The sequence below is a fragment of the Myzus persicae genome, unplaced genomic scaffold (assembly GCF_001856785.1).
Source record: "Myzus persicae strain clone G006 unplaced genomic scaffold, MPER_G0061.0, whole genome shotgun sequence".
Taxonomy (NCBI): Eukaryota; Metazoa; Arthropoda; class Insecta; order Hemiptera; family Aphididae; genus Myzus; species Myzus persicae.
The window spans coordinates 272,974-292,093 of NW_019104366.1; the positions used below are offsets into that span (position 1 = coordinate 272,974).

General features: G+C 27.2%; 1 protein-coding gene across 1 annotated transcript; it reads right to left on the reverse strand.

The window, feature by feature from the left end:
• Positions 1-6,228: 6,228 nt before the first annotated feature.
• LOC111041553 (pyridoxine/pyridoxamine 5'-phosphate oxidase-like) lies at positions 6,229-18,079 on the reverse strand. Its single transcript, XM_022325853.1, has 6 exons — positions 17,924-18,079; positions 17,686-17,781; positions 13,593-13,744; positions 11,799-11,898; positions 8,974-9,251; positions 6,229-6,415 (listed from the first exon to the last, which is right to left on the reverse strand). The coding sequence occupies exons 1-6, from the start codon at positions 17,924-17,926 to the stop codon at positions 6,292-6,294; spliced, it is 753 nt and encodes a 250-aa protein (XP_022181545.1). The 5' UTR covers positions 17,927-18,079; the 3' UTR covers positions 6,229-6,291.
• Positions 18,080-19,120: the final 1,041 nt, after the last annotated feature.

Below are 19,120 nucleotides of genomic sequence, written 5' to 3' on the forward strand. Positions count from 1 at the left end.
TGTGCTGTTGAATGCTGATGTCACTGCAATCGCGTACGTCGGCTATGATACTATCCTCTCTGTGAATGAATAACCTTATAGTAATAAAATGTGGGTAGGTACGTTACACCGTCTTAGATCACTATGGTTTATTATGTGAGCATTTGCATAATATTTTGTATTCATTGGATTCCAATGCAAAATATCATTTACACAATCCGGTAGTTGAAAGGTTGAAAAGTGAACAAGTTATTTAAAACATATAGGTAGATCGTAGCCCGTAGGCCGTAAGTAACCTATGTAAAAATTGCAAAAATTATCTCAAATTACGAATGTACTGGTTAGTGGTTACCTACCTCAAAATGTTTTTATCACAATCAAAGTGTTTGGTTAAATGTTCATTGTTTAATATAGGAAAAAACTATTCCTGTTTATACTCCTAGTGAGTTCAACAATTATTGAAATATTCACCGACTAGTTAGTTGTAGCTACTTGCCTACTTATCTTGACTTAAAAATTAAAGCTTGAGTATCAAAATGCTTGTATTTTTTTTTAAATAACCTTTTTAGGTATTGAATTATTAACGTAGGCAACTACATAATTCTTTATTAGAATCATAAGTTCTAAACTCGTAACCAATTGTGTCCTAACGAACTATTAATTATCTATTAGCACTGTAAACAACGAAATGTCAATTAAGAACAAATATTGTCCTTCGGTGGTTGTTAAGCTTAAAGAGCAAATTTCATTTCTAAAATATTGACATTGTATACCATCATATACGATTATACGAGTTACAACTTCACCAAATTAATTTTAACGAAACTAAACCATTTATCAATTTTGCAAATGTAATAAATATAATATTGAATGTAGGTATCGAATTCAAGGAGATAATACATTTTGAAAATTAGTGAATGTTCAAAACTACTAATTTGTGAGTAGATCTTTAAAAAAATCCTTTTACACTGTACATATCACATACAAGCATATCTAAGTGACTAAATACTGTTTTTACAATTTTATATGCATCATATAAATGATGTGAGACGAGTTAAATGAGGGGCCCATAAATATGTTGTCTGACTTAAACACAATAATAATAATAATTATTATAAAAAATTTAATTGTTAGAGTACTCTATGTTGAGACAAATTTCTCAGTACCTATATAGAGCTACTAACAAAATAATGTATGGATTATCAGAAGTAGCTATAGTGAAGTCCCTTTGTCCTAGATAGTCTAAGCCTACCTAGATCGGCCGACCTCGCCTTTGTACTACATACCAACCAGTTAGTTGTTTTTTATCTCAGCAGTCAACATAAGCACTATAATATTATTCCAAGTATATTAGGTATATACCTACTCAAAACAGGGGCTTAATTATATATCCCTCCAAGCTCCAGATTTTTTACATTCTGAGAGGAGATATGAATGCATTGTTTTAATGATATGTTTTAAAATTTTTTTTACATCAGTATACAGATTTTACTACTTTATACGATTTTCAACTTTGAAGATGGCTTCTGAAAGAAAATTGAATCTAGATTGTACTTTTTAAAGGTAAAAATTGAAAATTTTCAGATCTTTTTTTATCGCGAAAAAATAAAAATAAAGAATAATACGAGGATTTTTGACGAAAACCCAGTTTTTAACAAAGCCGATTTGATTTTTTGATGTAACTCAAAAACTAATAACTAATATAGATACTTTACATTTTCACCGATTGTTTATTTTATAATCGTCTATATTCTTTTGTCAGTTTTGAGATATTTATAGGCATTTGAAATTTTCAATATTTTTTATGTGCTGTTGAAAAGCTTAAAGATGTAATACAAAGTTCCTTGCAAGTTGTTATAATAGCAGTTATATAAATTTTAAAGATACTTCAAGAATTTTTTTGATAAGCATTAAAAGTTCAAATTTGACAATACTTTTCAAAATCTTGAAATCGTTGTAAATTATTTTGTAGTTGAACAATTTTTAAAACGTTCAATTTGTATAGCTATGGATTGAAAATTTAGAACAAGGTGTCTACAAGTAACTCACACTGTAACCAAAAAATATAGGTATTATAAAGTTTTAATTTCAATTTACAAGTTTATTTGTTTTGTCATTTTTGAGAAATAGCCATATATGACTTTTTTATATATTATAGATTAAAACAATGTGTTGTTAAATAATATAAGTAATTATTTCACTGTGTATAAAAAAGCTTTATGATATTGTAGGGGAAACTTTCTCCACTCGACGTTTATTTAAAAAAATGATCCATCCTCAACCCTCAGAACAAAATCATAACTACCAAACTGGCTCAAAATACACTGTATAAGCGTGTAGATATATGGATTCCGTGTGCAACACATTGAAAACAGTGGTCGATTCTTTGTTGGTCAAAATACTTAAAATGTACTAAAGGACCAGCCCAGAAGTCAATGATAGTATTGTGCCCTATAAGCAAGACTCATTTATTAATTACTAATCTATAGTATATATATGTGAAAACAAGAATTGTTGATACCAATGATTTTTGTAGAAAACCACTCATAGTCGTAGAGTTTTTTTTTTGTATGATAGTGTATATCACGGTGAATGTTATAAGCCTATTAAATTGACCATTGAACTACCTACTTAAAATATACAATTTAATCAATGAGACTATAAATAACTGTGTTAACATTGCGCACAGTGGCCAGTGACTATAAATACGTGTTACTATGATAGTGATTATTTATTATACCATTCGTGGCGATTAAAATTTAAATGTATGTGCCGACGTAGGTACAGTGGAATGGTGATAACAATGTATATTCTAGATTAGTGGTATTAATAGCTTTAAATAAGTTAAAATATTTTGAAAATTTCGGTGTGAAGTTTAATATAGAAAATAATAATATACGTATAGAAATGACGAAAAGTGACAAGTGTGACAAGTTGTTGTGACGGTTAATAACTATCAAATTACAACAAAATAATTGAATTGGTTTTAGGTTAATCAACATTTTTCGTTTCATAAGTTTTACAGCCTAATTTCGTCAACATTTGAAATTCAAATACTTACATAAAATGTTCTGGCTTAGAATTTTAGATATCATCGAACTGCTGTAAAAATAACTTAAGTATGTAACCTCTTACCTCTTACAACATTGCCATGCCTCTGGTACCTATGATTGTTGACATATGTATAATATGAATAGGTATATCGTATATTCTGCCACCGCAAAATAATTTACACAATTTCATGATAAACTATATCATATCTAAAAAAATACTCAAAATTCGAATACAATTATTTGATAAAAATGTCAGAATTACAATGGTCAACAGTGGCTTGATTTTGAATTGCAGTAACCACAACATTTTTAAAGGGTTAGGTGAATGGGTGCTGAGTGGGTGAGTACTCGATTTAGTGAGAAATTGTACTACATGAATAATATGATATTCAATAAGAATAATAACTAATTTTAATAATAAATATTATTTTAAGTAGTCAAGGAACGGTAGGTAATTCAAAAAATGAATGGCCTGATTAAATATTTCACTTCGCCACGCCACTGATGGTCAATATTAACAAACGACAATACTAAGAAGTAGAACCATTAGTTGGGAGTTGAAACTCATAAGTTATATGGAGTGATTGAAACATTTTGTGTAATGTGTAGTAGAATCATATACTTATACGTATTGAATTATCTATTTTTAATTGTATATATTTATTTGTATGTGTATACAAATATTGTATTATATTTTTGTTTCATCAGTAAAAGCTTTGTTTGAGTACTATTGTGAAGGTTTTCATTTTATTATTTCACAATAGATATAGCTATTAGCCATATATAGTAGTGTTGTAGTTAGATACCTGATATGCTAGAGAGTACGAAAAATCATGAAGATTTGAGTTATTATAATAAAATAAAATTTTGATGGACAATTTTCAAAATCTCTCAATTTACAGTATGAATATACACCTACTGCAGTATGTATTTGAGTATTCCTATAGGTAACTAATAAGTTATGGTAATATGCATAAAAGTATGATTACATACCCTGATATCCGGGTACAGAATTATCTAGACCCTGAAGCAAATTGCAATTATTCTCCCTCTCTCTTTTTAATAGGCAGTCGGTCCTCTTATCTACAAAATATATGTGCAAAGGCATGATTTAAAAATACATGATTTTGAATTGCCCTTTAATTTTTTAACTCGAACATTTTAATTTTAATTGTAGTAGCAATTATTCGGACGATCAATAGTTATTATAATATTAGTTAAGGTAATAAAATAATACATATAGTATATCTTTAATGACGACAATTATTTACTCGAAAACAACTATATTAAGATTTCGTTTACATATTTAGAACTGGAAAAAAATAATGTCTACCTATTTTAGACTTATGAAATATATGAACATGCAGTGTAAGGTTACTCCGGTGTTTTGGCAAGCTCACAAGCAAAAAATAAATAGCTTAATGCCGGAAACGGAACTTACAAATTTGCCTTTTAATAATATTTTGATTTTACATAAAAATATGATTATGATCTAATAATTTCGAATATTTGTTTTCTTTGAAGTTTAAATTGTAACAGAGTTGTAAACTAAAACCTTAGATGTATTAAAATGAAAACATTTGACTGGAAAACGGTTCTTGGTGGGATTGTTTTAGTAATAATATTTTACAAAAATAATTAAATTTAAAAAAAAACACTCGAATTGATCAAATTTTAAAGTGAAAATGTAATCGAATCGTTAAATCTCTAAAGACTTAAATTAGCACAACTGTTTATTTTAGTTAGAACTTAGAACATGGAAGATGTCTTATTATGATATATATATTATATATATATCTTATTATATCTTATGACATTTTCTTATTTGTAAGCTTTGGCGACGCATATACATAATATTAAACAAATTTATTTTGGTGAAATTTGAAATAAAATAATTTTGAACTTATAATTCCAATTAAATTAGGTATTTGACCTAAGGCTTAAGACCACCTTAACCCTTAAGTCCACACCATATACAGTTTATAAATATACATAGAATAAGCTTATAACAATTTTCCGCCAAAGAAACCTTCGACTGTTTTCCGTTTACCACCATGATCGCTTTCTAACAAAAGTTAAATTCTGACTTCAACTAAAAAATGAATGTGTGTTTTACTCCAGAAATTGTTTGAGAACTACTGAACCTAAATCTATAATGATATCGATATATATGCTCCACATATCACCTAGTCACCTCAAATCCTATAGTCTCTATGACTTTATTATCTATGCCATATCAATAAGATCACTATTTTAATGTCGAAATAATACATTAAATAAAAAATAATATAAGTAGTATAGGTAGGTATTATACCATTTTAAGTTATATACAGTATACGCATGGGAATATGGGATACATTCACATTTTTTGTAAATTAGCATAATCTGCCAACAGTTACTAGTTACTTCTACGATATATTTCAGACATTATGCTAAAATCGCAATCAACACTCAACACAATTGAATAATTAATTCAAATATCAATAAATAAATTCTCTCTAAAGTTGTCGCGATATCAACTGACTAATAGTGATCAGTTATAATGAAGCTTTCGTCAACATCAGTGTTAACACACCCAAAAGATAACAGGTTTCAGCCGCGATGAAATAATAATAATAATTATAATACGGAGTAAATTTTTTTTTTTAAACAATCAGGATAAAATAAATCTTTATTTATTATTATTATATTTGAAGTATATTTAAATTATTTTCTCTTGATCGAACATAAACACGTATTTTACGTATATGCACTGGATATTAATTATCTTTTAAATATTTATTAAAAATATACATTTTATTGGCACTGTTCATTTTTACCTAAGATATTGTTGTGTAATCACAGGTGAGGCAGCGCGGCTGCAGTATACTAGCGTATCGTGGATATATTATGTTAAAACTGAAAAATAACTAGGTATACCTACCATATTGAATGCAGTATAGTAAGTATAAAGCTATACAGGTAAATTATAATCTGCATATTTGGAAAACGATTATCTGTCAAACCTGCAATACATGCAGCTAGTATATTATTTAACCTGCAAACAATATGATGTTCTTGAATTTCAAATAATATTTAACACATAAGTTGTTCGTTTAAAAAAGTGAATAATATTTTCAAATTGAAAAAAATGTATATCATTAGAAAATGTATTTTTTCTGATCAACTATGGTGTACAAAAAATAAACAAACATGGTGCGTGATTCACTCATATCATTTTTTAAAATCATTTCCTGTAATAAAATAAGTGTTTCTAATACTATGCAGCTATATGTTTTGGTTGCCATGAAATGCCATCTTTGGTGAACAACAGTCTATCACCGATTTTCTGGCCAATCGCTTCATAAAATTCAATCACATTGGGCACGAGCTTATATGCAACACTGTAATTAAAAAAATAAATATAAATAACACTCACGTCAACAGTTGTTACTTAGTTATTCCTATACATTTTTTTTTCATGTCTAACAACATTGTATAGCAACAATACTTGACACTACATTTATTTGGTTTCATTTAATTTTCACAGTACCTATTATATATAGTTATAAAAACAATTTCAGTTATCGCTTGGGAAATTGTATGATTATATTATATCTATTGAGAATTGTCAATGGTTGTGATTTGTCAGTTAATAGTGATTAGTGAGTAAAATAAGTGATGTAATTGTAATATTAATCAATGATCAACGTGACAAATTTTCATTTACCCATTCTGAATTAATGAGTTTACTCTTAGAACTACAACGAATTATTTGTTCAATGCATTTGCATTGTTTTGAGCACAAAACTTGAGTACGACTTTATCTACAACAGTATAGGTTTGTACAGTCAAATACAACCTATATTATAAGTTTTATAACCGTTATACAGGTATACTCTTTAATTAACATCATTGGCCATTGACTATAATAACAACCGACTTCAGCTTACTAGCTACCTTTTTTTTCTTATGGCTTCACTCGCCCAAACATATCAATTTTATTCTATATTTCTATAATATAGATACGACGTTATTATGCCTATCAAGACCCAGGGGGTTAACCATACGCCACTGGTGTCACTACGAGGGACCAAACTGTCTGCGTATTGCTTGGCCTTGGGTAGCATCATTTATTAATACAATAATATACATTCAACGTTAGATAGTACTATCTAGACCTACTTACCTAGAGCTACATAAATGAACTAAATATCATATAGTAAATTTCTCTATATTTTGTTATTGGGTGTGGGGGGGGGGGGCTATAACAATAAACGTAACTGTAACCTAAAGAGCACGATCAGTCCTTTTGTCTTTTATACGTTAACCTCGTCCAACCACTTTATTTCCTTATCAACTCAGACCCCCAGTGCATAAATAATAATGAAGTTTATTATAAAGTTGAATGCATTAATGATTAATGCATAATATTCTATATGATGTATAATATTGTATACATGCATCAATCGAATCGATAAGGATCCAAAAATCGTTTTAATATTGGACTAATGTGTCTCAAAAATACGTAGGTAGGAGGAACAGTAACCATTATAATATTATGTAAGGTTGCTATTAAATATTAATTATTATAGGTATTGTAAGTACATGTCTGCAGCGACGACGACTAGTGGGATTATTGCTTATAACTTAAACAGAACTTGAGTGTATCAAAACAGAATCATTAAATCATATAAAGGTAGTTCTATAAACAATTCAAGTTTTAATAGACAAGCAGACCTATTTTATATTATTATGAATAACGATATTTTGAATTTAAATATGTAACAAATAATAACATAAACGAAATGATGTAAGCATATATGTAGATAGTCAATGCCCTAAGGTAGCAGCTATAATAAGGTAAGTGCCCTTTTTATACCATATAAGCTATTCATAAAGATTTTTACATCAAGTTTGCGTTTTTGTAATAATGCTGTAAAAAATGAATATTAGGTATACCTGCCTGTAAAATTTAATATAATATTATATAAGATTTTGTTGTTGTATTTAAGGTTAGGTTAGGTTTGATTTCAAGAATGGATAACCATAGAAAGACTTGAATTCTTAGCTAAATATGAGAATACCTACCATTTTTTAGCTATAATATAAATTTCAACAAATTTTGGATATTTTTGGGCTAATTGCAGACATTTTTAATTAATTTTTTTTTTGTGTGTAATAAAATTGTTTTTGTAAGTAAAAATGCTTGAAAATATAATATGAAGTACGTATAGGTAGTTTATGATTGATTATATTATATTGTAATTCATTATAGAATTCTATTAATGATCAAATTCACTATCGACAGAAAAAAATATTGCCTACTAATATATTTAATTTAAAATGTAATTGATTTAAGTACTTATTAAAATTGTATACGAGTGAAGTACCTAGTTATAGCTTTAAAAAAAGGTAACACCCCCATGACATGTTGTCTTCGTCCTACAAACGTACAAGTGTACTACATATAAAATTTCGATCAATTGAACCAATTTTGTTTTTCCATCTTTAATATCAGAGTGAATTGACTTATAAATCAAACTAGGTAAGAACATTAGCTGTGCCTGTAAAGTGTAAACGTTGATTTTCACAATATTTTTATTTTCAAGCGAATTGTAAATATTTTAAACTGTCATATATAATACTAGGTATTAAGTATGTAGTATTGTACATAGGTACTACATTAAATTATTCAATTAAAACAATTTGAAATTGTATGGTACCTTAAAATGTTATGCACTCAAATACAAATGATTGATAAATACTAACTATGTTTTTATAACATTTTAATTTTCTGTTAATCGATCATGTTTTAAATCTTTTCCACGCAATCTCCTCTATACGTTTTATGGCCAATCTATGCTCAGAGTCACGCATGCACTCTTCCAGTGGTACGATCATTAAATACTCCGCACATAAGTATAGTAGATATATTTTAAACATAAATATTGGTACTTACACGTGGTCGGGCTTGGGGAGTTGGACATTATACTTGGATACTTTATCGAACAACTGATCGTGGTCGCGCTTTAGTTGCTCCCACTCTACCACCTTTCCTTGTTCACAGATCTGCGCGCGGATCTTACAAAACAGCGGTTCAATGTCGTACAGCTCTTTCATGTTGTCTGTGGTTAGCTTGTTGACAGTTCCTTCGATACGCACCTGTCTGGTTTGAGGCAAGTTATCTGATGTTCGGTCCAACCACAAAAACAACATGGAAGCCTGAGGATTTTCCGCCTATACACACAATTGTAAATTACACATAGGTACATTAGAACTTAATTACACGATATCCAACACAAATTAAATTTATTGACTTAAAAAGTATTTAAATGCAACATGTTGAAATTTTAATTTAATAGAACCCCTCTATACCATAATTTCTATAATGAGTATTGCGTATCTATTATCTATATATATAATAATATATTATGTATTCAAAAGAATATAGGATTTTTTCGTGAACCATGTTTCTGACGACACTATTGAACTATAACTTTTTTTTTTATGAATTTATTGAAGTATCCACCCTAGTCTCCTCCTGTTTCTTTTCCCCCATTTTTTTGGCAAGAGTGGGTCATGCATTTTATTTGGTTTTTCTACTTTTCCAAAGAAACTTTTGAATGATTTCACTATTTATTTTACAACACTGTTCCAAATACTCCGCCTTCAAATGTCATTTATCATCATTCAATCCTCCCATTTTCTGTCAGATGAAGGTGAATTATTCAGAAATTATTATAAATGACAATACATTATAATATTACATTTAATGTGTGTTATAAAGGGCAATGGTCGTTTGGATTAAGGTAATAATTTTTACCAAAAATTAATAATCCGTTTGGGTGACTATCATTCATACCGTTTGAGTATAGTGATGTGAATTTCAGGTAAAAACATTTTTTGGTAATTTACCGAGTAATTTTATAAAATGTACGGTAAAGTTGATTAATTTTTATTAAAATTCAATTAATAGTGTACCTATTGGATTTTTTTCACAATATTATGCGAAGAAGGTAAGATAATTATAAAATAAAGCATTATTATTTAATCCCTTATCCGTTATCCCCTATCCCATCGTATTAAACTACCAGTACCTATAACCAGTAACCACATTAGCATATTGCAGTGACACAATGCTTATCGACATTTATACCACGATAATTCGTATCACGTATCGGCCATTACAATTTTATAAAAATTTTGATTTTTATTATAAATTAAGATCCTAATATCTTATACAAACTTATAATAAATATAAAAATACAAAAATATAGAAATAAAGTGATCACTCAACTTTTTGAAAGGTAAAAAAAAATAAAAATCGTAATTTTTTTTATAAATTTATCTTACCGGTAAAATTGTAAACGGTAAATTTACAAGATACAAGACTCACATCACTACGTTTGAGCAAGTGAAATTATTTTTTCTAAGTAACATAAAAACTTGATGAGAACGTTTTTAAAAATAGGGTTCACTATTGATTATTTACATTATGTATATTGAGAATGGTTTTATTTTATTAATTGCAAAATTTATATTAATGTTGATTGTATAGATTAATATATTACAATATTACTATACCAATATGTTTTAAAGTTAAAAATTCATTATTAATCATTTATCATGTATTTTGTATATTTCAAATGACAATGTACATTACTATACACTATTACAAAATATTAATTTACCTATGGACCTATCCACTATTCATACTTATTTGGTTATTCTCCAAAACGGTATCTTTTGATACTCTGATTTTTGACATTGTTTTAGTTTTATTAATTTTGTAATAAGTATAGTTACTGAGTTTTAGTATTAGATTTAATAATTTTATTTTTATACATGAAAAAATATTTTCACGTGATTCTTTACTAGGTAACAAAAACCGAAACCATTAATCATTAGCCTTATAAAAAGAGGCCGCGGGCCAAAGGTTGAAGCCTCCTAACCTAACCCATAGATAGATAAATTATTATAGGTTATTATATTATTATCGGTAATTATTATAATAGCTCAAACAAATACGATAAAATGAAATAATGATATACGCTCACACTTTATAAAAGATAAATTATCAGTAAGAAATCATCATAGATATATATAATATTATATATATATTTTTTTTTTTAATATTTATATTACCCAAGTATCTATGTAGGATATTATGTTATATGTACACTTTTATAATACAACAAAATATAATATATTATATTAATGTTATTAACTATTTTATACTTGTGGAATGTAGGTAAGTAATACAATTATTTAATTATTCTTACAGTTCAAATTTGATCCTTTGTAACTACTGAAAATACATTACATATTTTTCATTTTAAACTACCATTTAAGCGATGATTAGTATTTTTTGGTGAATATTGTAAACTTATATTGTACCTAACATACCTATTTATATTTTATGTAACGTAATTTCTAGAAATATTTTGAAACTTAAAGTCACATTATATAATAATATGGTATATCTTACCATTACATAATATAAAGTATAGTATGAGTTATAGTACTAAATACCTAACTAAAAACTGTTAAACTATAGGTCTTAGGTAGGTATACGTATCACTTATACAGCTATACTATATACGTTTATCTGTCTGACACAATTATTTCAAACATTCATTATTTTTATTTTAGTTAAGATCTATTACGTAAATTGAATTCTTATAATATTATAACTTAGATGGTTTTTATTGACCTATCGATTTGTTAATACAACTATGTGTTTGCTGAAGGTATATTATAATATAAGGTTTGGTGTTAAATTACCAAATCCTTTGATTTTCTACTTCTTCCATCAGTCATCATCACAAATCCGTCTTCATCCAAGCGTCGTAATATTAAACTACGACAAGATACCTTTCCGGTGCTGAAACCCAAGACAAAAATAAAATATTACTGTTCATTATAAGATAGTGGAGATTTCCACACTTCGTAATAAAATATGTATATAACAGTTATACAGAAATTATTTTCAATGTTGATCAAAATTTTAAACTGAATCAATTATAAGTTATAACTTATCTATTTTATTAGTTAATTAGTTATTACTTTATGAAAATATCATTATCCTAGAGAAAAATCATGAATTAGGTGCCTATATTTCAAAGACTGTAAATGAATTATTTAACCAGAAAAAATACTGAAGTTCAAAATCGAAGCACTACTTATACTACCTACTTATCGAGTACACAGACACACAAAAAACACACACATCATTGTAAAATAAATACATTTATCGCTCCTCTCAGAATCTAAAACCAAACAAAACAACTAACAAGTAACTGCAGTTATCGGGTGTTAAGTCTTCGCTTGACTTCGTCAAAGTCCTAAATCATCTAATTCACAAATCACTATACAATTTTATTCTAAGGCATCTAAGCGGAGACGGGGGAATGGTAAAAATTAAGATTGTTGACATTTTTCAAACATTTTCGATGGTTGTTAATAATTTTTTCTTGTTTTTGGAGGAACTTCTGCTAAAGAAATTGATTTCTAGACACTTTTTTTAATCTTTAGTCCTGGCCCGAAAATTGATTGAATATTAGAAGTATTCAATCTTTAAATAGATTCAACAATTTTACACTATCATTTTGAAGAACATGTTATGGTTTAATTTAATACATGTATACATTTATGTCATATCTAAATATTAAAAAAAAAATTTCTTAAAACTATTAAAAAATATAAATCTATTTCCAAACTTAATATAACTTCACTAAATTTTTCAAAGGACAACCAAGTTCTTATGATAGATGAAAAAAAGTTTGAAATATCCATATCTGAGAAAAATAAAGTGGTTGCTATTCCAAAAAACAAATATTTTAGTGGTGCATACTACATTAAAATATGAATCTATACATTTCTGTAAAATTACTAAAATTCACATAACTAAAAAGTAGATATTGAACATAAGGTAAATTTAATTTCCCAGCGCAACTGTGCTCATTTGTTTTGTAGAATAGCCAATTTCTAAAATTAACATTTTTAATTTTAGGTGTACCTACTACTGGAACAAACTTGACAAATCATATTTAAATCCATTTATTATAAGATCAAAACCAACAACTTGTACATTAACAACGTTAGGTTATTAGTTATGTTTCCCTAAGTATTACCTATGTTTATGACGTTTGGCAATTGTTTTATTAAACAAAAATAGAAATGCATGATAATTAATGATGTAATTATTACATCAATATGACAATAAATCACTTATTTTCAATACACTAATAATAGTTATGCTACATATAATGAAAGTATGTAAAGATATTTTTCAGAAGTTTGTTCATAAAACAACAGTTATAACACCTCCTTAGACCGTAGTGCCGTAGCCGTACTATCGCAATATTTAATAATAATTCTTTACTCTGCCCTAAAATATTATAGATAGGTTAGTGTTACCATATTAAGACTGTTCAAACACCGGAGACCTAAATGACAATCATGTTTTTAATACATTTTATATATTGTATACCTACTCTGATTTTTTAAATCTATAGACTTTTAGACTATACCTATGGAATATAATATTGTATTTTCAAATATGTGATGCCATCTTACCTAGAAACGGTGGCCAAGCTAAATGCTTTAGCAGAAGTCACGGATGCATTAGCTGCCATGTGTTCGTTGTACCATTTACTAAAAATGTCAATAGGATTTTTCGAAGATGTATTTATTTTATGCAGACCACTATGTTCATGCAAAGATTCGACCTGTAAACAAATATTCACAATATTATGTTGAAAAATATAATTAATTATATTTTATATATATTCAAATACATAAATATATTGTACAATACATTATACTCGATGGTTCTACCTACGCATTTATCATAATATTACGTGTACGATCACATATTAAAATATTAGATATTCTTCTTATTAAAACAGTACGTATAGGTATGAAACAAAAGTTGGCTTCCTTATTTACTAAGGTTGTATTCCTTAAGTTGTATTTTATTACATTTAGAAGAGTGTATAATTTATGTCTTGTGTGATACATTTTAAGACAGATTCTTCATGTTAAGTTTATATTAATTTTAATACACCTAGACTTTAAAATTGATTAAATTGTGAAACTGTCGAATTATTATTACCCATTCGGCTATACCTGTACAGTGTACGAACTCTTAAGTCCCGACATCTGTAGTTCTAGCCAGTTCATTTTTTAAATTTTTAGTTAAAATACTTATAGAGAAATCAATGGCGTGCTCAGTTTTTTTGAAATGGGAGAGAGGGATATGAATTTTTCACTTTTCTCAGAGTTTAAATGGTTTTATTTAAGAGAAAATTTAAAAATGACAAATTAAATATTAATCAATACAGGTACTAAAAATACCTAATGTTTTTCAGAATCAAACAATATTATTATCTATTTGAATTTTTAAGAATAAAATATAATATTTAAGTACCAATATGTAATAAAAATTGGAATCAACTTTTTAGGTACCAACATTGTACATTGCTTTAACACAGCATATACCTATTACAATTTAAACACACTAGCCGTAAAGAGTCATGATATTAAAATTTATCTAACCAAATATTTTTTTTTTTTTAATGCAATACATCAGTATTTTAAACAAAATAAGTTGTCTGTTGTAAATGCTTCGGTTATATAGTAATTTTATATTTTAATGAATCATCGACGATTGTCCACTAAAATGATAAAGAATATACAAAAAATAAACTAAGTTGTCAAGGAAAACTTTAAAAATCATTATTAAGGCAAAATTATTATTAATGAAAGTAAATATTTTACCTGGTGCCTAATACTTTATATAGTGATTACCGATTACTAAATATAGACGAGATCCATATTTAGGCAATAAGATATTCATTAAAGATCGTGATGGAAAGTTTTTACATTCATAATAGCTCTATGATTTATTCATTCCTTATTTCTTTAACCATTTAATTATACTTGAATAGTTATACTATGTTATAAAGTATAATATATATATAATAATGGCAATTTACAAATTAGTTATAATATGTTTTTGTTGGTACAATACTTATATTATATACCAGTAGTGCTAGTGCTACTGTATATATTGATATTGTCATAAATTAATTTAAATATTAATACCAAACACTTTAACACTTAATATTATTAAGTAGGTACGTCTTATATATGGCTAGACCCATTACCTATATTTATTAATATTTATTAATCATGCTTGTTATATAGGTAGTACATAATATTATACATTTATGAGCAATTTACGATACGTCAATATTTATCTCGAACTTTATAATATAAAATAATTCAAGGAAAAATAACAGTGTGTATACTGTAGTTAATGTTTCATGTATATTAAAAATACCACAATAATTACTTATTAGTACCTAGGTAGGTAGGTATAGACAGGTAGTAATAGTTTTCCTTGTTTTATTATTGATGTTTTAATATATTGAATTGTAGACAGACTATACAGGATAAACATATCAAAATTATTTTTATGGAAACGTGTACTTCCCTTTAATTAAATTTAAAAAAAACTATGTTGTAATTATTATTATTGTACATTAAACTAAATGCTTTAACCTTATTTACCTAAAGTCTAAAGGTACTAACTTCATTGCTTGACTTTTAATATTTCCAACAATAGTCAACTACCAAAAAATATCGATCGAGTTCTACGCCCATACTAAAATAAGTCTAACTGCCTCACTGACCCAATTTATGAATTATGGCGATCGAGAATATGTTTCATTAGACACTATATCGATTGATATATACTATTTTTAACATTTAACAAGAAGTGTTTACCAATGGCTGTATATTTGTTTGTACGAATTCAGCTTGTATAGCTTGTAATATTTAAAATCACGTTTTTCGAGCACAAATACTTAAATTCATGTCATGACGTAACACAAAAAGAAATTATCGGCTTTTTTACTCATATTATAAAAAATATAACAATGTATACCTATACCGAAAAAATATAAAGTCAAAAACTAGGCATATGTTTTGTATTCATGATTTAAAGACAACAATTTACCAATAAACTGTTTAATTGCGAATAAATACCTACTATTATAAAATAAACTGAAAAATGCGATTAGAAGACCAACATGATACCACGACATACCTACACCTACTTACCTACTACATTCTCTATTGAACGTGCAAGTGCAGTTTTTCGAGTGAAAACTTATTAACCACCTATATGTATCAGATATCTAATGTAACATTATAATATATCATTTGAAGCTATATCTACCTATTGGCAATTATTAGCCATATACACTACCTTGGTATAAAGGTAATAATATATTTTATGTAAGTACTTAACCGTTAACCATGCACCATAATATACACATATTTTTAAAGTAAAAGAATATACCTACTATTATAAGTAGGTATATTATATAATATATACGCGTAGGTGGGCGAATGCGCAGAAATAATCTTCGATGCATTTAAAATCGAAACATGGATAAGCTACATCAATAGACGGCATATTTTTACAACCAGTTAGGTACATTCTGAAAACGTCAATATCTTTTTGCTGTTTTTTTGAGAACTACCAAGGATTAGCTAAATCTACGGTTTGTTTGAAGCATAGTCAGTTTAGGTATAGGTAGGTACTTAATAATTTAAACAATTATTGTACACCAATAACGTATTGTTCATTAACACGCAGGAGGCCTTGAACTGGAGTCTCAAAACTAAAGATATTTGGGAAGACCTAAATATTATGTGTGGCTGATAAAATATTTTAGAACATTGGGAATGGATGTTAAAGAAGATACGAACAATTAGATAGATGTTATCATAATCACGGCGGAGGACGTAGAATTCGATCGAAGTAAGCAGTAATAACTTATTTAAGTATAAAAACATGCAATTTGATTTTTTATAATATAGGTAGTTCTGTACTATTATAATTCATAGAATGTATATTGTATAAGGCATCAGTGCCACATGGGACTGTAATCTATTTTTTTTAAATGTTATACAAGATGGTAAGTACATAGTTCTTATTAATTTAAAAAATATGTATTTTACTAATATCACTCAAAATAAATCGGAACATATTTTTTTTAAATCTAAAAACAAAAAGTATTTTTGGAAATATTGATCATTCGAAAAAGTGAGTTTTTTTACTTATTATCTACTATTTAATATGATGCAGTTAATAATACATAAATAATAACTAAAACTTCAAATAGATAAACATCAAACATCACGATCAAAACACAATCCTTATAGCATTAAGCTAGGTACAAGTTTTTTTTAATGTCAAAATATAATATTCATGCATGCTTTGCATAAGATCTTACAACATTTGCTATTTTAGCAACGATGACATATTAAATAAATTATGAATAGTTCACTGTAATTACCTATATGTATACTTATTTTGATTTATTGTGTATAATACGTTTCATCGATGGTAATTTTGTTTTTAAAAATTATAGAAAATGTCATGTAAATATACTTTTATAGTTTTAATTTAGTTTTAAATAATACCCACAATATTAGCAATGGGTATTACATATTTACACATGTCATTAAATTATCTTTAAATTTAAATTTATATAGGTACAAAAAAAATTAATAAAAAAACACCCACTTAAAGATATTCTATCAACTTAATATAATAATATATAATAATCTATATTTTATCAGTTTGATATCTTACTTCGGCTTGTCGTAACGAAGAAAGGCTTCGGATGTTTAGCGTTGCGTTTGACGTGGCCAAACGGCCGACGAAAGAAGGCAATGATTTCACATTCAACTAGAACACGTAAAAAATACTTCATGAAAAAAAATAGTAACTGCATACATTTTGCAACTTCTCATCAGTCATTAATAAATAATTTGAAACGAAGCCCTGAATAATAATAATACAGCCAGGTTATCTACTTCATATAGCTTACCATTTTGCTGAATTTTATTTTTCCTGAGTACAATCAAAGTCTTTAAAATTTTTTTTTACTTTAAGGCTTTGTAGAAGTTAGAACGCAAAGACACACCTTTATCGTCACTACAGTGGATACTCGAATGTGGTGGTATAAAACTGTAATGAGCACCTGGTAAAAAATCTAATCAATAAACTTATGTATCTAATTGAATTAAAAATTCTAGTTCAATATTCCAAATGAAAATATGTGAGACACGGTAGATTGTATTCCTGTACACCACCACAGTTTGTTTGGCTTCTCCAGTAAAAAATATATATTATTATGTAATTTGTTCCATGTTACGCTATGAGCCTTTTGTTTTTTTCTTCTTTAAAGCCTATAGTATAATCGCGAATGTCGAAATCGGTATGTCATGCATTAAGATCAACCTTAAATATGATACCTATATTATACTTGCCTACATAATGCGAACACACCCGCGCGTCTATTATTTCCACAACTCGACAAATTGTATTATACTCATTCATTGATATTAGTTAAATCTACATTTTACATAAGCAATTTCGATTTATTATATAACTGTTATTAGATTTGAAATTCTTGTGCTGTAATTTATAATATTAATTTATTAATAATTCACTAGACTTTTTTCTATGTATACGATGTACCCATTTATTTATTTATTATAATTTAACACAATTCTAGGGTCCAAACATCAAACATCTTTCTACAATGTGCTTGTAGTAGGTAGGTAGGTCGTAGGTATATTATTATAGGTATTCTAAGGTCCACTTAAAGGTATTATGATATAATTATATTATGCATAATATATATATTATATATATTACATAATATAATATATTATTGGCTCATTATTGTAGTAACATTGAAGGTTACTTATTATTGTGTATCTGTATGTGAACAAATCATAAATATTCAGTAAAAGTAAGTAAAATAAAACTTTTAACATAGATATCTAATTACAATATACATTTATATACCTATAAAAGCATAAACACTATAAACTGTTATCCATATATTTTAATTTTATTAATGAGAAGTACTCAATAAATAATAAATAATATAGTGCATACTAAATCATGTCTAAAGAATAGACTTAGTAGTTAGTAGGTAGTCTATAGGTAGTAGGTAGGTTCTTACACTGTATAGACTTCAAACACAATTGCATAACGAATTGTTAAACTTATACAC